The 27,274-nt window shown below is 49.2% G+C and overlaps 1 protein-coding gene across 1 annotated transcript in view; it reads right to left on the bottom strand.

Annotated features, from left to right (window-relative positions):
* Positions 1-22,714, bottom strand: part of SPTB (spectrin beta, erythrocytic) — a 63,502-nt gene extending 40,788 nt beyond the window's left edge. The window contains 8 exon segments of the mRNA XM_021701335.2: positions 651-838; positions 1,616-1,728; positions 2,156-2,271; positions 2,582-2,662; positions 3,047-3,138; positions 4,317-4,490; positions 5,688-5,839; positions 22,561-22,714. Coding sequence (XP_021557010.1) covers positions 651-838; positions 1,616-1,728; positions 2,156-2,271; positions 2,582-2,662; positions 3,047-3,138; positions 4,317-4,490; positions 5,688-5,839; positions 22,561-22,708 — 1,064 coding nt within the window. The 5' untranslated portion in view covers positions 22,709-22,714.
* Between the last annotated feature and the right edge of the window lie 4,560 nt (positions 22,715-27,274).

Genomic DNA, 27,274 nt, shown 5'->3' with positions numbered 1-27,274 from the left:
TTGAGAGTCATGAATGAAGAGTGTGGGAGGTGAAGGGGAGGAACAAGGCTGAGGGTACCACCAATGAGCCAGAGATCTGTTTCCGAAGAGCTGGACAAGCTAAGGGCAGGTGAGCCGGAATGCGCCCTCTCTTTGTGCGTCCAAGCGTGCACGTTTCTGTGGGTGTGTCTGTATGCGCATGCACACACATGGGTGTGGCCGTGCAGATGTGTTCGCGCATGTGCACAGAGCCTGCACACACTGGGTGAAGCAGAGGTCCTGAGAGGTCCCCAGATGCTCTGCTGATGAGCAGCGACAGATGGGAGAGAAACAGGATGTACCTGATGATCAACAAGACCCCATACAGAGAGCTCTGGGGCTGAGAATACAGAGGTCATTACCAGACGACAAACGCACGACTCAGTGCACAGAGGAGAGAGAAACTTTCCAGTACTTTCTCTGGTTACTCATCAATGCCCCTTTCCTGCAGGCTGGTGGCTTGGGAGCAGGAACGCAAGGTGGGGGTGAAGGAGATGACAGATGTGAAGCTCTCTGGCCTCTAGGTTATTATACCTCCTGGAGGTACTTCTCAAGGCCCAGCGCCTGGCTCTACCTTTGGCAGTCAGTGTCCCAGCCACAGATGCCCAGCCTCCCAGAGCCCAGGCCCTTACTTAGGGGGCTTCTCCACGGTGCGGTAGGTGCTGAAGGCCTGTAGCTGCTGCTGGACGCCTGCCAGGGAGTTGGCAAACCTGCGGCTGTTCAGGACGGCGACGGTCTGCTCGATCCAGGTGAGCAGCTCTGAGGCCAGCCCACTGTACTTCTCAATCATCTTCTCGGTCTCAATGGCGTGGTCAATGACCTAGGGAATCACTTCATTACTTGTCCTTATCAGAAGAGCAATGACACCAACGAGGCCCCCGGTGGGGACCACAGGGAAGGCGGTCCCCCTCTCCAGCCCTGGAGTGTCCCATGGTGGGTTTGTTCCCTGAGCCCAAAAGCAGTGCTAAGGCAGGAGGAGTGGACTGGAAGTGGACTGGCGACATTAGCAGGGAGCTAGCTCTGCTAGGGTGCAGGGGCAGCTCCACCCTCCCCCTAAGCCTATAAACACTGGTAAGCTTGTTGTGCCAGGACATCAGCCGCTAGAAGGGCCGAGGTCTTGTTTATTTTAAAATGCATTATTAGGAATCCAGGGCTTCTAGGCACTGCCTTTGCTAACCACCAGGCACACAAGGACGAATGAGAAATGGTCTCTACTTGGGGAGCTGTGGACCAGCAGGGGAAAGGCATCCGGCAGGAGGGTCTGTACAGTGGGATGGGTTCCTGATCCACCACAGAGTGAAGAGGCCCAGAACCACAACAGACCAACACATAAAAGCCCATCATATCCCGTGGAAATGTTCATGAGATGGGGAACAGGGGCGAGGACACTGGTCAGGACAGACCATCAACTTGTTTTGGAATTGAGCTTGGGAACCATTAACGCGGCAGTGCTTGGCTTCAGAGGAAGTTGGTGGGGGGTGATCTGTCTCCCCCACCTGCAACTGGGGCCCAGACTCAGAGCTCTCAGGATGGAAAAGGAGCATCGCAGTGTGGCGAACAGGGAAATGAGGTGACACTCTGTGAAAGAGCTCTGTACCTTGCCCACGCGCTTGCCCTCCACCGCGAGCACCTTCATCTTGGAGAAGTAGTGGTAAAATGCCACCACATAGGTAATGATGGATTTCTCATCAGGGTTTTCCGTGAAGACATCTGCAAGGGGAAAGAGTGCATGCTCAGGACCCAGCTGGAAGCTGGAACTGTCAGGCTCAGAGGGTTTATCTCCCTGTTCCTCCAGCACGAAATTCAACTCCAGGCACCAAGAGACAACCAGAGGGGTGAGAATGAAAGAGTGCAATTTTCGCAAGAGGATGAAATCCATATTTGGACCACAAAGGGAGTGAAAGGAGTGAAAAAGAAGGATCCAGAGACTACAAATGGGTGAGGGTCAGGAACCGTCTTGGATCTGAAGAGCAGGCCCAGAGCAGAGCGCTGGCCCGGCCACTGGCCCCTCGCTGTGTCCACGACTGGCCTGGCACTGGGCCTAGACTCCTCTCAGTGTCCTGTCAGTCTGGGGCTCCCTCCGGCAGGAACGCTACCTCCCTCACAGCAGCGAAGGGCTGGAGCAGGTGCAGCTCACCTTCGGGGTCGAGGAGCGGGATGATGCCCAGCTGACGCTCAGCTACCTTGAATGCATGCTCTAGGTTGTGCCGCGCGTTCGAGTCCTTCAGCTTATCAAAGTCGATCAGGTCAGGCCTGGGGACAAGGCCAGACTGCTAAAAGGCGGTGGCCGCAGCATCCCCCACCTACAGGGCAGCCCCAGCACGAAGCAAAGACACTGGACAGACAGCTGGGCAGAAGTGAAAGGAGGAGACAGAAAGCAGGGGAGGGGCAGCGGTGAGCACCAGAACGTGGGGAAGGGGCAGAGGGCATGCCTGGAATTTCAGGGAGGCAGAGAAGCTGCGGGTGAGAGAAGGCTTAAACAGGGACCTACACGTTGTGCGCGATGTATCCCAACAGCCCAGGGGTTCTGCCCTCAGCCCTCAGCCCTCCCCATTCTGCTTACCGGTGCTTATGTATCAGGGCGTTAAAGGCCAGGCCGTCCTTCCAGCTGGAGGTGAAGTTGGTGACATTGACCTGGGGGTAGCTGCATCCAAGAGAAACATCAAGACCTAAGAAACAGATTATTTTGGGGTCCCCAAAAGTGTATGAACTGAAGGACCAATACACAGGAGAGAAATGGATCTGTCCCTTCTTGAGCCCCTTCAGCAACAGATGAACAGGTTCCTCCATAAGGTGGGCCCAAGAGACTCGCACACCCAACAGACACCACGGTCCGACCCAGGCAACTCTGGAAAGGAATCCCGAATTCCAGGCCTCCAAGAATCAGGTCCGGATACATTTTGCATTGGTTACGCCGAAGCTGCTATAGTTCTGGGCGATGGCATGTGTGTCCCTTGGCTGTGGCAGTACGTGAGGGAAGGAGGAGGGGAGTGGGGACCGGAGCAGCGAATGGGTTCCCAGGACATACCCTGCTGTCTTCATCTGACACCACAACAGTAGCGCATCCTTGGCAGAGCGCGTCTCACGACCTTCTTGAGTTTGCACGACAATGTCCTGAATCTAGGGGTGCAGGAACGAGAGAGGGAGAAACGAGATTTGCATCTGGCTCCGTGCCTTCCTGCTCTCCCTGGGAAGCTCCCTCCCTCTCTCTTCCTTCTTAGCCATCCATCTGCCTCGCCGGCCCTGCAACACAACTAGAGTGCAAGGCCCTGGGTCCCCATGGCCTGTTTCCCCGCCTTAGTCAGCTATAACGGGCCAGGGATGGCCTCCTCATGTCAGAGGAGACAGCCCTAACTTGATAACTAATGGGATAGTGAGAATAAACAAGATGCCCCAAATCCTCCTCTGAGGAACAATGCCCTGCAAGGGACAACATGAGTATTGAAAGGTATTCTGTTTTGATTAGTAGCGCCTCTTTTCATTCTTCCCAATTCTGTGGTCAATACTGTTTCATTGTACACACCCACAGAGTGAAATTGGATCCCCAACACCCCTCGGATGAGATCTTCAATCTGTGAGCTGTGTGCTATCTTCTTTCTCCTTGCCCTCCCTGACCTCAGGACTAGATTCTTCTTTTTTTTTAAGATTTTATTTATTTGTCAGAGAGAAAGGGAGAGAGAGACTGAGAGAGAGCACAAGCCGGGGGAGAGGCAGGCAGAGGGAGAAGCGGCTCCCCATGTAGTGAAGAGCCCGACATGGGGCTCGATCCCAGGACCCTGGGATCATGGCCCGAGCCGAAGGCAGCCGCCCAACTGACTGAGCCACCCAGGCATCCCGGGACTAGATTCTTCCTGTCCCCAAGCCAGCTGGTGGAAGGCCCCGCTTTCCTTCCCTTGCACTTTCTAAATTCCCTTTACAAATAACGGACCTTGAATTTCAGGGTGGGAAGAAAAAAGTTTCTGATTGAAAAACTTAATATAGATCTTCTGTATTGTTTTTGCAACTTCTGAATCAAATGATTTTAAAAAACCCAAAAAGTTACACGTTGGGGGAAAGTGACAAAAGCAGATCTCCCAGCCAGACCTCACCCCAGCTACTAATTTCTATCTTCTCCCTCAAAAGACTACTGTTGACTGAACAGCTCACCCTGAGCTTCAGCAATTAGTGCAGAGGATGGTCACTTCTTCCTATAAACACTGCCCCATAGGACAGGTTTCTAGCCTCCCAGAATGTGCACAAATACACTTCATTCGCCTTCCTGGCCCAGGGAGGCTCCCTCTGCTCCCCCAGGAACCCACCTGGAAGCGGAGGATGATGGTCCAGATGAGGCCCAGGACCAGGCGGTGGTTGCCATCCACGATGTCATGGGAGCCCATGTTTTCCAGGTGCACACGCTGCTCCTTGAGGAACTGTAGGGCCTTGTCCACATTCTCCAGGCAGTGGATGCGCATCTTCCCCTTCGTGGGCTTTGGCTGAGGGATGGCATTGGCCCCATGGGCATGGAGGGACCTCACAGTCACCCCAGAGGTGACTGCAGCCTGGATCAACTCCTGTCATCAGCATCCACCCTCCACCCTCCCGGCCAATCTCCAACTCTCAGGTTCACTCCTTGACACTTTTCAATCCCATCCTTTCTGCAAAGTTCAGATGCTCCCCTTTCCTTGGGTACCCAGAGCTCTGTAATTGGGCTGCTTCGGTACTATTCCTGGGTTGGAACAAAGACTTCTGAGGGGGTAATAAATGCCGTTCAAAAGCACTGACACAACAAATAGTTAATTGAGCACTTATTACATGCCAGGCACAGTTCTAAGAACTATTAACTGCCGTGGTAAGAGTGGCTTTTTGTTTGGGGAATTGATAACGGGGGCCATCCCACCATCCAGCCTCCTCCCTCCCCACCTCTGAATGGCTCCAGCCAAAACTTAAGGGGACCACCACCGAGAAGTAACCACATCATGTGAAGGGTTCCCAGTGGTAACTCCTTCTATAAGAGGCAGCAGCCTGGAGTTGAAAAAGCCAATGGAAGAATGTGGTACGTTTTCATTCAAACCCCGAGGATCTTAGTACCTCATCAGGTACAGGTATCATTTTATACTTGGGGGAAACAAGGAAAAGAAGTTCCTGACTGACAGACCCAAGGTTATGATGGAAGTGACTGAGCAAAACTTGAACCTTAATCTGGTTCTCCCTCAGAGACAACATTACTGCCAGGTAGGTCACAATGGAGCAGGCCTATACTACATTTCCACTTGTAAGAGTGATAAGACACACAGGAAAATATCTTCCATGCTCTTCTCTTGGTTCCAAGAAGGATGTCAATTTCTCCAGCTGGGTAACAAAATCCATCTTAGCCTGCGTGAGGAGGCTGAGGGTGGGTCCACTGCAGGCCAGTCACAGATGCCTTGCCCCCCAGTGGAGGAATCAAGAGCTCTGCATGGCTTCTGGGAGAAGCATGAAGAGGTGGGAATGGCCAAGAGGCAATACATTCTGACAAGAGGTCAGAGAACTCAGTAAGCCACACAGACATCTCACATCAGTAAGTAATGAAACCTCCCAAAAGAAGAGGGAGAAACCTTGAAGGCCATGAGAACTGGAAACATCCCCAGTCATGTCTTTTCTAAAGAGGGGGCACAACACCAGCCACAGGGTTCGGGGAAAGGGGCTTTTACCAGCATCTCTCCAGAGAGCACCTCCAGCAGCTTGATGAGCATCCGCCCATCCCGCAGGTCCTTGTAGAGGTCAGTGATGCGGCAGGGCACGCGAGCCAGGTTCGAGTTTACCCATTTCGTGAAGGTCTTCTTCTGAACAACTTCCCGCTCATCTGAGTGGGGAGAAGAGTCTTGGGTGAGGTGCCCAAGGTTGGCAGTGTCAATGTGCAACGGGCTGAAGGGTTTTCTCTTAATTCCAGGGTCCCCTGTCTCTCCTTGTCAGGGGAGGTGGATGTGTCTATCCCACTCCCTTCCTAGGAACATTTGTGATCAGGCTGTAGCCTTGGGCGACATGGGTCCATGTGCCGTGACTGGGACAATGAAGAGATAAATTCCACCACCACATTCTAAGCACAATGGCTATGCACCCCTCATTCAGCCACCTGTTTCCTGTGCCTGACAGAATGCTCTCCCGCTGTAGCGGCGAGCTCGGATTTCAATGCCAGGGTCACCCGTCTACCCATCCAACCAATATTCCCTCTGCCTAGAATGGTCTCTCTTGCCCTTCCCCTCTCCAGCCCCCTCCACCCAACTCCTATTTGTCTGGTAGGAGTCAGAGCTTCTCTGAAAAGCTTTTCCTGACCCCTTGGCGAGGTTAGGCCTCCCCGTGTGTGCCCTCATCCCTGCATATGCATTTCTTATTAAGATCTCACTTCACATTCATAAGAGTTGAAAGCCCATCTCTCCTGCAAGAGTGTAGGTATCTCCAGCCTAGTGAAGTCTTGTCTGGTTCACTTCTACATCCCTAAGGCCCAGAGCCTGGTATACAGTAAGCGCTCCAGAGCTGTATTGTAGTCGATTGCACATTTATTCAGCTCCTGTTGGTGGCAGGCTTGGGCTAGGTCTGATAATTCATAAAAGTAAAACCAACTGCCTGCCCTCAAGGAGCTCCTGGTAGGCAGAGAAGAATGATGAGCAAGGCAAGGGGAATGTGTGATCCACATGAGGTTAGGGATAAGGGAGGCTTGGGTTGGGGGCTAGCCATTGCGTTATGCTGGATCTCTCACCCCCAGAATGGCAGGCAGGGGTTCTCCATCTTCAGACCTGAGAAGCTGACATGACATCCCCACTCTAAATCAGCACCAGCCCAAAGCAGGCTTCTCGCCCATGCTGTCCCAGCTCAGGAGAGGTACCTCTTCGCATCTCTGTAAGTTAGATGCTGGTAACCTGTCCAGTTAGGGCTGGGAGGCTTGAACAAGATGCCGGACAGAGGGCGAAAACTAGGATGGCAGAAAGAGTGGGGGAGGGGTGGAAGGTAAAGTGAGAGTGAGGAGAGTGGCAGAAAAGAGAAACAAAGGGAGAGAAGAGGGGAGGAGGGGTGAACTCTTGTTCTGTTGGCTTCAGTGAAGAGTTTGTGGCAAGAGGCTGCAGGCAGTCTGGTGCAGGAGCTGACCTGGCAGTGGGGCTGGGCCTCCGGCCACAGAGGATCCCTGGGGAGGGCGTGTGGGGGGTCGGGCACAGCGAGGGCAGACTCAGAGCAGCCCAGCCAGGAGGGATGCCAGCGCCTTGGGAGCAGACTAAATGTCCGCTCGGCCGAGCCCAAACCGTGGCAGGGTTGGCTTGTTGAATTATTAAATACCTGACTGAACAACAACAAAAAGAGGAGCCCAGCAGCGTGGGCTCAAGGGTATAATTTTTCGCGGTTCCTGAGGCACACAGCGTCAGATGCTTCCTATTGCACTGCTATTTTGGTGTTAGGAACTCAGACACTTTATTCACTTCTTCATTCATTCAGCCAATGTTTACTGTATAACGGAGAGGTGCCAGGCTCTGGGGGGAGGTGGGACTCAAGGACAGGAAAGACAGCCCTCTCCTTGAGGCAGACACACTCTATTATAAAGAAGACGAGCCCTGGTGTCCCATAGAAAGACTTCAATGGCAGCCATCTAAATAAGACTTCCACAAAGAGGAAAAACACCACTACTCTCTAAGTCTCACATATAAAATTAAAATGGCAATCCATTCAACGTGGACCTCTGGGCAGAGTTTCAGGGGAAAAACTCTCCTTACTCTTTTGTTGGCAGCAAATTAAACCACTTTCCTGATTTCAAGGACTGTTCAGTAAAATGTAACTGAAGATTCAATGATGCACTGGCATTTATTCTGGGGCATGTCTGGATTCAGCAGAGCCAGCCACAACCCCATGGTGCCTTCCCTAGAAACTAGGTCTGTTTAAAGAAGGCGTTAGCTCTTCCAACGGACTGTGGAGCTTTGACCAAGGGGCTGAAAGTTTTAGCCCCTCTAGAGATCAATGTATCAAAAACCTAAAGTGCTTTCTTCCTCTCTCCTTTTCCTGTTTTTAAGAATCCAAAAATTTCATTACACAGGTGCTGAAACCCTTTTATTTGTGCTTGACAAAGGGTAAGGAAGTGCTTTTAGCCGGGGATGTGGGATTTAATTCTTGGCTGCTGGCCTGGCACACAGATTGGTACTGATGTGTCCTAACTGACCCTTAGACCTCCCCAGTTTTCAACATACAAATGAAGCCTCCTGGACCCCAAAATGTTGGAGCCACAGTTTAGAGCTCAGGGAGGCAGCTTCCTGGCTGCCTTTTACTTGGAGGCTAGGGTGAAATTGCCCAGAATCCCCAGCACCTGAAACATTCTGCAGTGTAGAGACATGGGAAAGATTCTGAGAAGCTAATGATGAGCCTGAGGAGAGAAAAGGCCCAGGGGTGGGAATTAATTTCCATTAGCTGTTTGCTCTGGCTGTCCCACATCGGCATGCTCAGCACATTCACTCCGAGCATGGCCCAGGCGCTCATCAGGAGCCTTCCAAGTGCAGGAGAGGCGGTGGTCCAGGGCCAGCTGGGGTGGGAACCCGGCTGGTGGGGACAGGCTGGGGCAGTGGCCATGCATGGGGCTTGCTATCCCCAGGGAACCTGGGCCAGCTTGCAGTGACCCTCTGTGGAATGGAGGCTCAGCAAGGTCCGGCTAGGGGTCAGACCTTATTTCCAGACTCCTAACCGTGCCAGTGCAGGAAAAGGGAGCAAATCCACCAGCATGGCTCAACTCAAAGCCAGAGCCTCAGACAACCCTGGTGCTTCTGCTGCCCTCAAGCTTAGGGCATCTCCATTCCTGCCTGTTCTTCTTCCTCTTTCTTTCCTTCCCAGGCTGTGGCCATCCTCAGTCCTCCCCTACATGTCACGGCTTCTCCTAGAAATCTCACCCTCTTCTCTGAACAGCCAGCTAGAATAAGTGTCTGGATATTGTGACTGGGTGCTCTTCCTTTTACACTCCTTTTCAAAGGTTTGGTTTGAGGTCAAATAAACCCACAATACCAAAACTCAAATATCTATCCACTAGTAAGTGAGTTTATACATGGAAAGTGTTTAGAACAGTGCCTGGCACGCAAAAAGCTAGCTGTAAACGTCCTCATCACTGTTAACATCACTGTTAAAAGGTGTGGACTACTGCGATTACAACATGTAGGGTCCTGTCCTGGATGCTGTGCGGGGCACAAGGCAGGCTCCCTCTCCTCAAGAGGCTCATGATCTCGTTGAGGAAACAAGACAAAAACCCACAAGCAGTTAATTTTGCAACCACACAAGAGCTAAAAGGCAGTTCATTTTAATAATATAAAAGCTGTCACAAGGTGACCAGATAAATGGTCATGGGCCAAAGAGGAAAGAGGTCATTTCTAATTGGAATAGTCAAGCGGTAGGTGGTGGTGGTGGTGGGCGGGGGGTGGGGGGTGGGGTGGTCTCATGAAGAAAACCACTTTGGACAAGCAGAGGAGGAGGGGAGCCAGGGAGGCAAGACGTTCCCAGACAGAGAGGCATGGAAGGATGGAGCTTTTTCGGGGGCCGCTGGGTAGCTACAGGTAAGCAGGAATCATGTGGAAAACAGGTTTTTAGCTGAATATGGAAAGCCCTGAATGAAAGGCTAAGTTTAGATTTAATCCTAGAGGCAAAAGATACCACTGAAGGGATGGCAGGATCTTTTTCTGAAATACTAGTTTATAAGGCCCTCAGTGATAATTTAAAAAAAACAGTGTTTCAGGGGCGCCTGGGTGGCTCAGTTGTTAAGCGTCTGCCTTCGGCTCAGGTCATGGTCCCAGGGTCCTGGGATCAAGCCTCGCATCAGGCTCCCTGCTCAGTGAGAAGCCTGCTTCTCCCTCTCCCACTCCCCCTGCTTGTGTTCCCTCTCTCACTGTCTCTCTCTCTGTCAAATAAATAAATAAAATCTTAAAAAAAAAAACCCAAAAAACAGTGTTTCAGCTTAAAAAGAAGTGTGTAAAACCTACATAAAGAAAACCTGAAAAGGCCCCTGAGGCATACAAAAGATTTGAACATGTGTGTAGAAAGGCACATCCGAATCTTGAAGAGGAAAACTCAATATCATAAAGTTGTCAGTTTACCCTAAATTAATCTATATATTGAATATTATTTTAGCTATATTTAAATTATATAATTTGGGGAAAACTAGAGAAGCTATGAGAAATTCATTGGGAAAACAAAAATAGCTAGGAAAATTCCTAAAGAAGAGTAACAGGCCTTCCCAAGTGCTTTTTCTATCAGATAGTAAAGCACAGCATAAAGGTACAATGATAAAACTTGTGCTACTAGATAGAATATGAATAGACACATTGATGGAACAGAAATAGTTCCAAGCACAGATAGGCATTTAATATCTGATAGACATGGTATTTCAGATATAAAGGGGAAAGAAGGATTATTGGATAAAAGGTGTGGACAAAACTAGATGCCATCCAGGAAAAATTAACTTAAATATATACCTCATGGTCCAGGATAATTTCATTTGGATAAAAACTGAAATGTAAAAATGAAACCATAAAAATACCAAAACAAATCATGGTTGAATGTATTTTTTTAATAATGCTGGTATAGGACACAAAATTCAAAAGGCATAAAATAAAATATTGAAAAGTTCAACTACATTAAAAAAAAAACTTCAGGCAAAATTTCTGCTCCTCTTAATTAAAATTAAAAAAAAAAAACAAAAAAAACTTGTGTGGGTTAGAATACCGTAAGCAAAGTCAAACAAATGACTAAAGATATTTGTAACTCACATCACAAAGAGCCAATTCACTTAGGATATAAGGAACATATACAAATTAATGAGGAAAAGGACCCACAATCCAACAGCAAAATGGACATATGTATGTGAACAAAAAGTTAACAAAAAAACTGTAAAATCTCTTAAATGTGTAGAAAATTGTCCAAGCTATTCATAGAAGTACAAATTAAAAGTATAAACATATACAAAAATTTTAATAAATGGTCCTTAATTAGTCTGAGCACATTAATCATAAAAGACATTTTTGAGACAACTGGGAAAATTTGAATATTAAGTGGGTATTAGGTTATATTAGAGTTGATGTTAATTGTATTCAGTCTGCATTTTTGCCAGCACATAGCTTTAAGCTAGGGGTAAAGCTTGGTGTAATAGTGGTATTATGGTTAGGTGGGAAATGTTCTTGTTTTTCAGAGGTACATATTAAAGTATTAGGGGTAAAATGTTGGACAATCTTCAATTTACTTTAAAAATACTTCAAACCCCCTAAATGGACAAGCAAATATGGCAAAAAGTGAACAGCTGTTAAGTCGAGGTGATGATTCATTATACTTTTATCTGTATTTTTTTTGTATGTTTGAAATTTTTCATATTAAAAGCCAAAAAGTACAATGACAGTACATCAAGACACTGTTTCACTTATTGGGCAGGCACAGATGGAAAGTCTGATAAAATACAGTGTTTGGTTAAGGGTGTGGGGAAAGAAAACATTCATATGTTGCTAGAGAAGGTATAAGAAACAATATTGCCAAGAATGGTCAGAATTATATATTCAGTAATTCCACTTCTAGGAATGTGTCCTACAGATAAACTCATACATTGGGAAATAATCGATATATAAGTTTATTCATTGCATTTTTAAAAAGAGACAAAGACTGGAAGCAATGAAAATGTTCACCAATAGGAGACTGGTTAAATGAAAACTGTATGTCCATACACTGGAATACTTAATTGCTATTAAAAAAATGAGGTTGTTTATGTATTAATATCAATAAAACAATCTTCAATATATCTTGGGTGGGGCGAAAGCACATTATAGAACAATGTATAGTAAAAAAAAAAAAAGCTGGGAGAAATAATATAGACCATTTGGTAATATATGCATCAAATATTCCTGGAAAGTTACATGAGAAACTGATAACACTGGTTATGGGAAAAGAATTGGGTATCTGGGGGGACCAAGGTGGGAATAAAACTATTTTATGCATCTTTTGAGTGTTACCCACTGGATGTACATATTATTTATTCAATAGAGAAATACATTTTTCCTTTTCTTTTTTTTCCACTATTTTGTTTATTTATTTGACAGAAAGACACAGTGAGAGAGGGAACACAAGCAGGGGGAGTGGAAGAGGGAGAAGCAGGCTTCCCGCGGAGCAGGGAGCCCGATGCGGGGCTCGATCCCAGGACCCTGGGATCATGACCTGAGCTGAAGGCAGACGCTTAACGACTGAGCCACTCAGGTGCCCCCCCATTTTTCCTTTTCTAAAGAAAATATTAAACTGTTTTTTCTCCTCCTCTCTCCAAGATAGCCCAGTTGCCTTGTGTCTTGCCTCAGAACTTTTCACCAGACAAAAATCACAAGCATGGTTAACCAGCTGAGCCACAAGAGAGGGGGAAGGGAGAGAGGGAGAAGGTTTACGAGGTGAGGAACACCCCCTCCACCTCCTGAGAACAGAGCCCAGGAGGGAGAGTTTCCCTCTGCCTCCCTGACCACCACAGAGCTACTCTACGAGGTCTGGCCCTCTGAATATCCCCAACGGTTGTTTTAAAGCACTTAGCTCTCCTCCTGGGGTCAAGGCTCTTTCCCTCTCCTGTGTGATGCCTTCTCTAGGCTTCCTCTCGGCTCTTCCTTCAACTTCCCTCCTCCCTTGGCCACAGCACACCTGTCACTGGCCCCACCTACTGCGGTACCTGCTTCACTTCCTGACATCACGGGCATCTGGTAAGTTTGTTTTCGGAAGTCCCAGGTGGGGCTGTTTTAAAATAGAAGCTTTATTACATATTGGCTGTTCTTAAGTCAAATGGTAAGGTTGAAATATCTACCTTAATCACCCAGGTCTAGGCCCATCTAGTCATTCCTGCCATAGCTTCCTATAAAATTCCTTGAGTGCTTCATCTCTCTCCCTCTTTTGTCTGTTAAAAATCTGCTCTCACTATGGACTCTGAGAGACAAACAGGGTTTTAGAGGGGAGGGGGGAAGGGGGATGGGTTAGCCCGGTGATGGGTATTAAGGAGGGCACGTACTGCATGGAGCACTGGGTGTTATACGAAAACAATGGATCGTGGATCACCACACCAAAAACCAATGATGTATTGTATGATGACTAACATAACATAATAAAATTTAAAAAAAAATCTGCTCTCAAGAATAGAGAATAGCAACCTAAGTATTCAAAACAGGATTATACGATCATTTTGGTACTTATAAAGATATTAATAAGGTTGTAGAAGACCTTTCAGTGGCAAGAAAGGATATTAGAATACATTTTAAGGGAAAGTTCAGATTATAAAATTATATGCATAATAGGACCCCAGTTTTATAATTTTTAATATCCATTTAAAAATGAAAGCTTCAGCTGGATGTTGTTACAGCTGAGTGGTAACACTGTGGGTGACTTTTCTTTTTGCTTATCTATAGTTTCTAAAATTGCTGCAATGAACATGTATTCCTTTCATAATAAGAAACAACAGATGTCATGGAGAAAAATAGGATATAAAGCTCATAAACCCTGAGGAATGAATGATTGATGAAAAGTTGCAGAAATTTTTTGTTTTTGTTTTTTTGAGGAAGCCTGCATTTTTACCAGCACCCAGGCCTAAGGTATGGGTAAGGCTGGGTGGTCAGAAAGACAAGAGGGCGAGAAGGCACCATGCAAGGTCCATGGACCACTAGCCTGGGCCTGAAGCCAATCATTTAACGTTGAGTCCTTTGTAGGTTTACAGCTTCAGATCTCTCTCCTTCTCATGCCAGGAAGCCAAGAGCTTTGAGAACCTGAGTGAGTGATACTTGAACTCCCATGAACTTGTGACAAACCTTGAAGATACAGACGGCAATCCTATAAAGCCGAGCGGAGGGGCAGATCCTCAGGGACACATCATAAACGATGTTGGTAGTACAAATTCTACCCTATAGTTTGTTTGGAGAGGAACTTTTCTTTCAGCCAACCAACTTTCATAACACTAGTATTGTGAAAGGCTAGAACAGGATTCCCCCACCTACAAGACCTAAAATCTAGCTAGGGTTGATTCTGAGAGAGAACTCTAGGATGCTTATTACATATGTGCAAAGGCAAGAATACAGCACATAAGACTGACTTTAAAAGTGAGCAGAGTTGGATACTAAGATGCTGGTTAACTAGACTGGTGTACAGTAATACAAAGGAAGACCATATGGCCATGAAAATTATAATCTGCATGTTTACAGACATGAAAAGATATTCATGGGGCGCCTGGGTGGCTCAGTTGTTAAGCGTCTGCCTTTGTCCCCACATCGGGCTCCCTGCTCAGCAGGAAGCCTGCTTCTCCCTCTCCCACTCCCCCTGCTTGTGTTCCCTCTCTCGCTGTGTCTCTCTCTGTCAAATAAATAAATAAAATCTTAAAAAAAGATTCACAGTATACTGCTCAGTGAGAAGAATTCTAAGATTATAATATTATAGATAATGTTTAAATATTTACATACTTTACACACAGTCATGTATTTATAGGCATTAAAATATCTGTATGGGTCATTAACAATGTCCCTAGTTTTCCCTTTTTTATCTATTTTTCTAATCTTTTCTATACTAAATATATATTTTTGGGAAATAAAAATGTTTAAAGATATAGAAGTATTCATCCTATTGTTTTAAAAATAAAATAGGGTCTTTACATATAGTAGGAAAAGAAAGCAAGTTATTATATCCAGTTTAGATTTTTAAAAAATGTTTCTGAAGAAGGTTAATTTGGATGTGAGGTTCGAAGATGATCATGGTTTTAGAATGGCAGGGAAGGAAGAGGGGGTCTTGTTCAAAGGCCTCAAGGCAGACACTGGCAAATGTGTGTGTGTGTGCATGTGTGTGCACATACACATGTGCACATACAGGGGGTGAGGGTGAGACCCAGAGCAAAGAATCTGAAGGACAGTCTAGGGAATTTGAACCTTATACTCCAGGTAAAGAAAAGCCTGGAGGTCTTTTTTTTTTTTTAAAGATTTTATTTATTTATTTGACAGAAAGAGAGAGCAAGCAAGTGCACAAGCAGGGGGAGCTGCAGGCAGAGGGAGAAGCAGCGCCCCCCCCCCAAACAGGGAGCCCGATGCGATGCAGGGCTTGATCTCAGGACCCTGGGATCTGAAGGCAGACACTTAACGACTGAGCCACCCAGGCGCCCCTGGAGGTTAAGTGAAGCAACACCTCACTAAAAATTTGTTGGAGGACAATGCTTCTAAGTGCCCTGTGGAAATGGGACTGGGTGAGGAGAGGCCAGGGCGCCAGCTGGGAGGCAGCTGCAGAAGTCTCTGCTTGAGGTGCCACGGCCCCAACTGACACGTGACCTGTGGAAACGAAATGGCCAGAGGTGAGCAGGACAAGGGCGGAGCAAGGGTCGGCTGGCCCGCAGATGCTAGCATTCAGAGGCTGTAAGACGGAAGGAGAAAGGGAAGGAAAATGGGAAGGGGTGTCCTGGATGGGATGCAAAGGAGGAGATAACGCAGGTCTGAAGGGTATTCAAGAAAGCCCACGTGCGGTTGCCCTAATGGCACTGTGATGATTTTAAGTCCCTGGGATTCTGTCCTGGCGCTTCCTGCTGGGCAGCCTCCCGCATCTATGAAGGGGCGTGGTGATAGCTCTCCCCTGCTTACTTCAGAGTGGGTAGGGGTCAGTGAGATCATCTGGATAAAGAGCCCTGAGACCACTCAGCAGCTGTGCGAGCACCAAGCACTGTCATGCATGCAGGTGGTGGCTGCAAGGAGAGATGACACTCCCTGAGAACATGAGGCCACAGAAGTCGAGATGGTCCAGGACTCGGCTTCAGCCTAGCCTTTAGTGAACCAAGAGAATTTCTGGGGAATCTACTGATTTGCTAAAAAGGATTGATTATTCCCTTTCCCTAAGCCAGGAACCGAAGCTCCAGGGTTCAGGGTTGAGGCATGTGGTCAGCGCTACTCTAACAGGTGGTTTCTTCCCGGGCGGCCAGAGCTGGAAAGTCTTTGTGCATCATCTGGCTCAAGCCCCTTGTTTTCCAGGTGAGGAGCAGAAAAGTGACTTGGCCAAGGTCACCTAACTCGGGAAAGCCCATGATGGCTGCAAGAGCAGAAGGATGACAATGTGAGGATGGGCCACTTCTCCCTGTCTATGGCCCCCAAGCTGGCTCATGCTGCCATCTTCCCAGACTTTTGCCCAGCCTCCTCATGACCTGCTCCCCCCACTGAAGTCAGGGATATTTAACAACCCAAATGTAAGCATGCCACTTCCCTGCAAGAGCCCTTTGATGGCTGTAGGAGTGGCTCCGTCCTTCATCCTGAGAGCTTCCAGCTCTCCCTGCTGCAGGCTCCCACCCTTTGGTCCTTTGACCAAGCCACTCCTTTGCAAATAGTCTCCTCAGTAAACTCCTCAGCCACCTTTCTGAGTTGCCGGCTGCTTCCTGCCAGGACCCTGAAGATACCCATGGCCTGTGAGGCCCCTGTGATGCAGCTCCTGCCTGCCCCTCCCTTCTCCACCCCTCACTCCAACAAGCCCACTCCTCCTTGGGTGAGTTATAGGCCGTAGGTTATGTTAGAAACTTGTAGTTCTCAGTAAATCTTTATGGAATTCATCCTAATTCATCATCATGAACATATGTCTACATGTACAGAGACACACGTGTGATTATTTGATCTACTTCCTTCTCACTGGACTGTAAAATGAGATCCCCTGTTGATCCAGTTTCCAGAGTCTGAAGGCCAAAGGGTTTAGAGACAAAATGCTCCCAGAGACTCAGCTGCTACCAGCTTCCCTGTCATTCTCTCTCAGTGACACAATAAAAAGGGAAAATGAGCAACCGCTACAGATGTTTGGAAACAAACACCACTCCTGGGGCCTCTTCAGCCTGGCAGCATGCAGGGGGTGCCCAGGTGGAGGAGGGGGAAGCAGATACCAGCTGCCTGGGAACCGTCAGCACCGTCAAGGTCTGGGGTCACGGCCTGCCCTTGGGAACGAAGCGGACAGCCCACAGGAATGTCCCAAAGATGGAGGAGGCTATTACCGTGGCTCACTCAGACTGCACGGCATGGGGAGGGAAGAGTCTTATTATTAACCTCAGCGTATTAATATTTGAAAACAATCTTCACAATGATAGATAGTAGTCACCCAGAAATGGGGACAGCCTTGGTTCTGCAAAGCATTCTCAGAGGAAGAACAGCTTTTCTGGAGAGGGGAGGGAGGCCAGTGGGAGAAGGTGTTATGTCCTGGGCCGGGGAGACTGCCCCGGACCGCACAGCAAGGGGGTGCCGGAGGAGGGCGGGGAACGACGCTGGCCTCTCGTGGATTTGTCTGCACCAGTCACCAGCAGGTTTATCTGAGCAGTGGCATCTCAGGAAAGGAGGGGAAACTCACAATGGCTGACCTCCCAGAAAAAGCTGCTGAGCCAATTATTTTTTCTTTGACGGTATACTAAAATGATTGCTGATGATTATACATATTTCTATGAATAGTATATTTTCCCAAAATATAGTCTCTCCATAGAACTCCAACTCATGTTTTGAAATCTGAGAAGAAAACATTTTAAAAACCCCTCATTAATGACACCATCTTTGTTCTCACAGGTAGCTTAAGAGAGACATTCAGACCATTAACACCTGATGCCTTGGTCTCCAGCAGCTGTATGTGAACTTGTCAACTTAATAGGCTGCCAAGAAGCTGCTGAAGCCCTGTGCCTCTGCTCCACCCCCCTCCGCGCACACAGTCTGTGGTGAAATCCTGCTCTCTGAAAGGCATCATTCACCCTCTGGACACAAAGCCCTTCTCAGGCAACGGGGGCACCTCTGGGGCACCTGAGATCATTGTGATCCCGGTGCAGGTGGGGAAGGAGGCCCAGGGAAAGGTCATGCATTACCTTTGGCTACCAAAGTCAGGAAGAAGCCCATACCACCCTCTTTCTATGGAGTTTCCAGGGAGCCAACATGGGTGGGCAGGGAGCAGCGGGGTCTGAGGGCCATTGTCCTAAGGCTCTGATGGACTATCTGCCAGGCACAGAACTTAACCTTGGGGCCTGGGCGAAGTGGGTCTGGAAGACGTTCAAGGTTCAAAGTGGCAGCAACTCTGTGCTTCAGAGCAAGGGACACAGCCCGCTGTGCACCTGCTGCCCTGTTGTGTTCTCTGAATTGTCCTCAACCAACCTCACCACGCGACCTCACCTCCTATCTAATAAGGAGGCTACAAAGACAGAATGCAGAAAGGAAAAGCATCTCTAGTTTGAAACATCATTTGGATTCTGATTTAAAGGCAAAAAAGAGTGGGCTACACCAATTTGTGCCCTTTGTTTGAAAAGGATGACTGTGTTCAATAGGCCACAGATGAGGACGAAGGGCATGTTGGGCTCTCTCCTTCTCACAGATCATCACTAGAGGCCCTGGACTGCTCTCTGTACTGCAACCTTCCAGACGCCTCTGTGCTCTGAGGAGCTGGAAATCCTGCAGTGGGTGGCACTTGGGATGCCCAGATGCCAATCTGAGTGTGTGGGCAAGGAGGGGGGGAGGCTGATGCACAAGGTTTCTCTTTTGGGGGGAACCTTTCTGTTGCATTCCTCCTCTCCCACGTGGGCCACATCCACCCTGAGGCAGTGTCCTCACCCGAATCAGTGGGGTGCCCAGCCAGGTGTGAAGGGACAGGCAGGCAGGCAGAGGCCGCCTCTGGGATGAGGGGAGAGCACAGAGGACGGGCTTTTCTGGCTGGTAAATTCCCTGCGGCCTGCTGTGCCTCATCCCTCATCCAGACAGCCACAAATGTTTACTGAATGGCTCCCAGGACAAAAAGGGGGAAGGACAGGAAACGGGGGGTGAGTAGAAATGAGGGTGGCTCTAGGAAACACTGGAAGCCTTTCTACTGAGACGTGAAGGCTGGAACCTCTTGGGGGGGGGGGTTTGCAGAACTTGAGCTTTTCAACTGCTCCCCTTCCCCTAATCTTTCAAAAAAGTAGGAAGGTGCTAGAGGCAGTCATCAAAGCAGAGAACAATCCCTGTTCAGGCAGAAGCCTCAGGGCTACCCAGCACTTAACCTCAGGAGGTGCTGTCAGCTTTAAGACGCTGATGCTGAGAGCTAACATCTGCCCAGGGACCTACTGGGCAAATATTCCTGCTGGACCCACCACCCCTCCCCTGGGCACTGCTAAGGTCAAATCCACCCCGTACATGCCCTTCTGCAGCATTTTCTTGCCCACCTCCCCTTCATTTCAGTCAGGGTGATCCACAGTGTCAAATCCAGTGATTCATTTGGACAGAGGTCAGGTATTTGTATATCACTGTGGCAGTTTCCACACGGAATAACCAGATGGCTTGTTTATTTCAGTCCAGGGAGCAAGAGCTAGGAATGGTCTGAAAGGCAGAATAGGGAGTATTTCCTTTGGAACTGAGAGGAAGTTGACTTAAGAGGCAGAAAAAAATGGAGTCCAGTTAACCAACTGCAAGTCTTCTAACCACAGGTCACTAAGTGGAGAAGGACCAGAGAAGCTGACACATGAGGAAGAACATCTAACAAGCCTCATCATCCTTTGGTTTCTTGGGCCTTCTGGGTCACCTGGCTGATGGGAGAGACATGGCTGGGCAGCCTTAAAAGAGAAAGATCTACAAAGCATGGGGCCTCATGCCTTTGTGTACTGGGTCTCTGGGGACTGAGCCAAGAGCTCCAAGCACAAGCATTAGCAGAATTTTCCCTGGTCCCTGGCTCCTTCTTCTAATCCAGGCCTTCTAAGACAAAGGAGGGTGGGGTTAAGAAGGAAGAAACAGGCCAAGATAACTGGGACAATGACTGAGCTAATGATCCTGAATGTCTGAAGTTAAGGGACAGAAAGATATTACTAAGATTTCCTGTAAATACTAACATTCACCTAATATTTTATTACTAATAAAAAACTTCCATAAACTTTATCTTACTTGACCTTCACAACACCCTTGGGAAAGTACTACCATCCACATTTTATAAAACAGAAAATTGATTCAACCTTCATGGCAGTAGCATTTGAGGTGGAACCTGGGTCTTGTGACATTTTTCTCATCTCAAGACCTTCAATTTCAGAAAGAAAAGGCCAGACCAATCTCTCCAACCTTGCCATATACACCTACAAAGCAGATGACCGCCATCTTGTAAGAAACACAGGACTGAACGCCTTCCTTGCCAGAATGCTCTTAGGCGTGAGGGAGTGGCTGAAATGAGAGGAACCAGAGGCACTTCCGATTCCTCAGCCTCTGTGGAAACACTGACCCCTGCCTAGGCTGCCAAGGCACCCCCGAAGATAATACCGAAGAGAAAAAGGTCAAGAAAACTGGTGGAGCCTGACAGCCCCTTTCTCTGCTCTGCCTACCCACCAGAATGGGTTCATCTGACCTCTCTACTTTGGACCCTTCCAAAGCTTTGGCTTCTCCCACAGGTCACTCAGAGTGGATTCTCAGGAAAGTCAGTAGACTGCTTAGGGCTGTTTGTCTTTCAAAATCCTGAACGGACCCCAAATTCCCAAACTGCCATGGTTACCTGTTGGTCAGATGGGTCTAGATCATTAAGGTCCAGGCATGTAGTTCTATACTCCGTGGTCCCCCACCTGGGGGGTGGGGCATACAGATTCTCTGTAGATGAGCAGCAACCTCTTGGTGAGACACAGGCAAGGCGGGTGGAGGCTCTTTCCCCATCAACCTGATCAACTTACTTTCACCAGTTTCCCAACCTGCTCATCAGACCTTGCTGCCATTCACACTGTCCAACCGGATGACGTGTCCCGCCTGCGTGTCACCCTTCACTTCCGAGAGCATTCTCCACACACGAGTCGCTGATTCTCCTTGTGCCTCTTCCTTTGCTCTCTCGTTGCCATTTAATTATGTGACTTTCCTATGGTTCTTCTCTAATTCTACTTGTGCTAATTAATTATGAACATCGTTCATTTTCCCTAATAGATCATAAACTCCTTAGAGACAGATACTATGTTGAATTCATCTCTGTGGTTTCTTCTCCATTTTCATGTCTGGTCAGGGGTTTTAGCTTTACACATAGTAGGAGTATAATAAATCACTGTTAAAATGGAATTTACCTTGGTTTCTTAAAAAACAGGGTATCTGTGAAACATATCAAAGGATCCCTGCACAAAAGACAGTCCCATTCCTTGTACTGTCCTTTGACAAGACTTTTGGAATCCCTCTCCCCCTCTATCACCAGGGTCACTGCAGTCAGGCTCAGGTGGCTCTGAGATCTAAAGACGGTAAAACCAGACTGGCAAAGACAAGCGTTCCTAGTTTGCTTATTTAAAGAGGTTAAGATTATATAAGCAAAGCAAGGGATTGGTGCTGTTATCTGTCCTCAAGGAAAACCAAGGAAGGACTTTTTAAGGGTAGGGAATGGGGAGGAGGGGATGAAGGAAGAAGAAAGGGAGTTTCCTACAAAGAACAAGGACACAAAAGCTGATGGCTGAGCCCTGAATGGATTCTCCATCATGACAAGGGAATGAGACACCCCATTTCTTTTACAGAATGGGAAACCCAGATACTCCTAAGATGAAAGGCCATTATGGTCCCAGAGGGGCCGAGGGCCCTGCTCATGACTCAAGGTCAGCTGGAGACTGAGGCATCTGGGAGCACAGTGGAGGAAAAGAAGGTAGAAGAGTACTACCAGGAACTTCAGATAGGGCCACTGAGTGATGGGGCACTGGGAGAATCGCTCTAGAAAGTGCCTGTGGGAGAGGCTGGGTCCTTCTTACAAAGTGAAGATGGGGACAACTGATGATGGGGAAACAAATCTGATATGGGTTCATGACTGGTGGAGCAGGTGATGGAATCTACCCCTAGCCCTTCTACACACACAATACCCCACAGAACTCAAACTTCCCTTATTGGCCAAGGACTTCGTGCCAGAGCATAGCTACCCTTGGCCAGGATCCAGGGAGGCAATAGTCTCAGGGGTTGGTAGGAAAAAAAATTCCAAGAATCAGATCTCAGCCAGCAGGGTGGAGGAGAAACCATTTCTGCTGGATATTTAAGTGCGTGCTCTCTCTCTCTCTCTCACACACACACACACACACACACACACAGAAATCGATTATGAACCTGCTAAGTAAAAATCTAATTCCAGTTTAAGGATAAGAGGTTTAGTCCAGAAAATCCAGCTTCCTGAGCCACTGTGGGGAGGATGTTATCTGTTCTCAATTTCCTATCAAATCAGTCTTTTCTTTTGGGACCACAGCGAGGATGATGATAATTTCTCTATCTCTGCCTAGGGGACTGAGGTGCATCATGAAGCCCCATGCACCTCTACCTGGCCGGCCAGCCCCTCAGACACTCCTTCACCCAGACCTTCTCTTCGCTCTTTGGCCACAGGTCATTCAGGACAGAGGCAGAGGGCAGGGCCTCGCTGGCACCGCCTCCCACCTGGGACGAGGTGAGGGATGCTCGGGAGCAGAGGCTCCCTGAGCCTGTGCTCCCTCCCAGCAGGGCCAGGTCTCTCGAAGCCACACAACCGTGTCTCCATCATGTCCCTGCCAGGGCTCTCGCCAGTGCACACGGAAGACTGACCACCGGCAGGGAGGGAACTGAAGCTTGGGACTGTGAGACCAGCTCCTCTAGCCCCCACAGCCCCCAATGGTACCTGCCAAGGCCTTGATCCGGGACCTCTCAAACAGCCTGGCTGAGCTGTTGTCATTATCCAGCTCATCGTCCGGGGCAGCCCAGCGGGCACTGATCCGGCTGTACGGTGGCTGGTTGCCCACGTTTTCAAACTCCGTGGCCGATGTCATGTCAGCAGGCTCTCAGCAGTTTCGCCTGCCTCAGTCTTCATGGAAGGGTCCCTGGGGGGACAAGCAACACAGTCAGAGGGTTAACTCCCCTCCCTTGGACTTTTTCTCAGGGGAAACTTACTCGGAGCATCCAACAGGGGTAGGTCCTTGCAGGAGTGGCACACCATGCCAGCTGTCGGGCCATGCTCCCCCCCTTCCCCGGGGTCCCTGGGTTAGAAAATATTGCAGCGGCAGCCGCAGCAACAGCCCCAAGAAGGGCAACAGTGGCAGCAAGGATGGAGAGCTGCATGCAGAAGGGGTCGGGACGGCCAGCAGGTGGAGACGTCAGTCGCAGCAAGCCCGCTTCCTCCAAACCTGCAGCCACCACAGCTGCGGGAGCTCTGGAGGGATGGGGAGAGGGGCGGCTCTTCTGGGAGCCAGGGGACTGGGCATGGTGGGCGATGGTCTGGGGGCTCAGGGGGCATGGGCAGAAGAGCAGCTCCGCCCTTTGGACTGGGGCCAGGACCAAACCTGGACGGGAGGTGGGGGCAGGAAGGAGAGGTGAGAAGCTGGAAGTTGGCAGAGTCCCACTCAAACGTGAATCAGTGGGGAGAGAGACGAACGTGAGACGCCACGGATGCCACCAGCCCTGGCAGCTGCGCTGGGGAAAGTGGGCTCCTCTCGGGGGCTGCCCAACATCCCTTCCAGGGCTTTCCCAGCAGCACATATTTACAAAGCTGAGCTCTTGGTTTTGTCTTCTCTGAAATGCAGCCAGGTACGTGGACAAGGTCTTCTGCTGAATCCCCAATCAGCCCAAGGAGCCCAGATGACCTGCTGTCCTGACAGGCTCATCAGTGTGATGTGGGGGTGGTGGTGAGGGGATCTCATGGATGGTGGAGCCACGTGTGTTCATCTGTGCAATGCACGTGAGCACTGTGTTCTCACTCGCCTGTCATTTATATTTGCTCATTCATCCGTGATTACTTCAAATATGTACCGAAGCCCAGCCAGAGGGCAGGCACTGTGCTAGGCAGTTAGGAGTAAGACAGGAAGGGCCCTGTCCTCATAGAGTTTACACTCTGGCAGCAAGACACCCAATTAAATAAGCAGCTCCAGTAAGGTATGGTGTGTGCCACCGCTGGGAAAGAACGAGGAATGGTGGCGGACTCATGGCCAGGGCGGGATGTCAGGGGAGGGAAGTGTAAGCTGGTTCCTAAAGGGAGCCTAGAGGCATTCTGTGAGGGGATAAAGAGCAGGTAGAGAGTTCTGAAGGTGAGAAAGAACATGGCAAAATTTCGGAACCTGACAATGTTACTAGAGGGTGAGGGCAAGGTCAGGGAGAAAAGGGGGACAGGAGCTAGAGATGCAGGGCTAGGTCTTGAATGTCTTGGGCCTTTGGAAAATGACTAGCTTTCCTTCAGCCTTAATTTCCTCACCAATACCTTCCTTTTAGGCATCTCCCCAGGAAGCTAAAGGGATTCGGGAGATCAAGTCTATAAGAGTCAACAGGGAGCCCAGAGTCTTGGATCCAACAGAACAAAAGGGGGTGGAGGTGGGGAGGCCATGAGGCAGAAAAATGACAAGTGTGGACAACCAGTGAGCTGTGAGGTAAACCACTCCCTCCATGAATGTGTGCACACACACACCGCAACACACACACATGCACTGACATCCCACACAGACACATACATCTAACACACACACTCACACACCCAAACAGGCATAAGTTTGAAGAAATGATACAAGCTCACCAATCCAAGTGTAAACGCAGTGCTGTCGCCCTTATTTTTCAGACACAGAATCACTTCAGACTCCTTTTTCCCCAGGCTGATTAATCAATCCCACCACATCCCTTTGAGGTAAGACAGGAGCCAGAATTATCCATCTTAATTGCACAAGGAAGAAAACCAAGGCCTCACATTGGATGAGGCCTCCCCAAGGTCATCTAGGGAATTCTTGCTATAGCTAGGGCTAAAGGCCAAGCTGTAGCCCGTTTATTCCCCTCTACTAGGCAGATTTTAGGGAAGCAGATTAGATTTAGGAGGGAGAATACAGCACATGGGGACAGAGGGCATTCTGCAGCTTCCAGGACCCGGCAAAGGTGTTTGCTTCTCAGCGAAGGGGAGGCGGAGGGTGGGGAAGCCAGTCATCACCCCACAATGCCAGGCCTGTGCCCAAGAACACCCTCATCCCTTAGACAGCCTGTCGTCTTCTACAAATGGACACACGACTTCCAGGGCTGAGATTTCTCACTCAACTGGTTGGGCAAAGAGCTGGGAAGGACACCCTCCTCCCCATGCTCCCCCTAGCTTCCCTGAAGGGGAGCTACTGCTGGCTCCCAGCTCTGGGCAGGAGACAGACTGACAGCCTGACCACCTCCTGCTGGGCCTCAAGCCTGTCCAGTAGCCCCCAGAGAAGGGCCGGGCTGCCAGACGCAGGAAGTGAAGTAAGATCAGATCCTGCTTGCAGGAGGTAATCGGACGCTGGCTCTCCTTGTTCTGGGCTATTTTTAAGAGCGGCTGAGAGAGGCCCAGGCCACGGGCCGGTGGGAGGGTGGGGGTGAGATTACCTTTGCCAGGGCTCCGTAAATAAGTCTGCCCCAGAAAGATGAGCCTGAGCAGGCACACCAGCCGGCCAGCATTCAAGACAAGATTGATGGCCCCAGGTGCAGAAGAACAGCTACTAGACAGCAATTCATCCTACTTAAAAACACCATGCCTGGGGCGCCTGGGTGGCTCAGTCGTTAAGCGTCTGCCTTCGGCTCAGGTCATGATCCAGGGTCCTGGGATCGAGCCCCGCATCGGGCTCCCTGCTCCATGGGAAGCCTGCTTCTCCCTCTCCCACTCTCCCTGCTTGTGTTCCCTGTCTCGCCATCTCTCTGTCAAATAAATAAATAAAATCTTTAAAAACAAAAAACAAAAACGCCATGCCCCCTGCCGCTGTGGCTTAGAGAGGGCAGCGGCCAGGCAGTGGCTTGGCTGGGAAGTGATAAAACACATGTGTATGTCTAAATACACAAGTCTAGGGTTTTGGGGGGTTTTGTTTTGTTTTGTTTTTAGGATGTCAGGTCCCTGAAGACAACCACCAAAGAAAGAAGATTCCAAAACTAAAGGAAAGCCCTCTTTCTCCTGCCCCCAGTGGCCTGACAAGACTGCATTCCGTCAGAGCCAAGGGAGGGGGTGGTGGTGGTGTGTTCAGTGGGTCAGCAAGGGGGGAATCGGAGAATCAGGTGTGAGAGACAGAAGAAAATCTGAAAACAGGAAAGCTATGGATGGTTATTCCAGGAAAACAAAACAAGAGCAAAAATAAAACCCCAGATGATGCCTACAACCAAATTTGACCCAGAGCTTTCCCAGGGTCACCCATGTCAATTTTCATTACTGTCATAATATCCCTTTGAAGGCTGGCAATAAAGAAACCAACATGACTGAAAAGAGCAGCATATGGTGGGGGCTCGTGGGGGAGACACCTAACCAAATGGGGAGTCATGGAAATACTTAAGTTGATACCTGAGGGGAAGCTGGAACTCAGGTAATCGGTCACATTTGAAGGATATAAGTCATCTATGCATCTAGAGTGGCCTTCCATAAGTATGGACGGCAGCAAGTACGTGGATAACATTTGACCTCAACCTGCACCTCAGTGCCCTGCCAGCAAACCCAGGAGAAAGGGCATAAGAAGTAGTTCCTTGTCCTTTCACTGCCCCCAATGAACCCTCAAGCTCTTAAGAAGTCCTTTTCCCAACCCATGAGACCCCTGTCAAAGTGTACGTGGCTCCTCTCTGGCCTGTGTGACTCTGTGCCCAGGAAAGGCCACCTTCCCTGCCCACCTACCTGCCTATTGCAACGGGACAGGCCTGTCTCCAAATGCACAGGCCCCAGGCTTGCCCTCACCTGCTGAGCTTCGGCCACCCCCCAGTGCCAGGTTACATTTTGATCAGGATGAGTTCCTAGAAGACTGGCCCGCAGCTCAGGACAGAAAAGCTCATCTGATCATACAGGGCATTCACTCATAAAAGGAGCGCCTGCTTGGTAAATGGATTTCACAATTTCACGGCTGAAACCCATAGCTCCACCCTTCACGGTGAGCCCAGGACCTCATCCGCTTCTGAGATCAGGTGTGAGGTCTCAGAATCTCAACCTCATGCGCTATGCCCCCCTAATCCCCGGGGCGGTGGTGGCTTCTCTCCCGCCCGCAGGAGCCCAGCTAGCACTCGCTTCAGCCCTCCTGCAGGCACCGAGGAGCAGACGGGGGATGTGAGGGATGCGCTGCTCTTTTCTTCCCCACCCCGCCTCCTCTTCCCTGGGTGGCATAGCACCAGAGAAGCAACAGAGCCCAAAGCTCTACTTCAGGAGGGGGAGGTTGGGGGGGGGGCGGATATAGGGCAATGCTGCTCTTCCTTCGCAGGATCACAGGTCACAGGCTGCTGCAAAGGCTTCGATGCGCTCTTCCTTCAGCAGAGAATTTAGACTCTTCCTACCTTTAGTTTTCTCTCTAGCTATAAGGTTGGACTCTTCCTCTGCTTTCTATTTTGTCCTGCCCCTTTCTGCTACCCTAAACCTGTTTTTAACGTATTTTGGTACTATG

Source organism: Neomonachus schauinslandi, chromosome 9, assembly GCF_002201575.2.
Source record: "Neomonachus schauinslandi chromosome 9, ASM220157v2, whole genome shotgun sequence".
Lineage (NCBI taxonomy): Eukaryota > Metazoa > Chordata > Mammalia > Carnivora > Phocidae > Neomonachus > Neomonachus schauinslandi.
The sequence above is the reverse complement of the archived record's forward strand: the minus strand, read 5'-3'. Positions and strand labels throughout refer to the sequence as shown.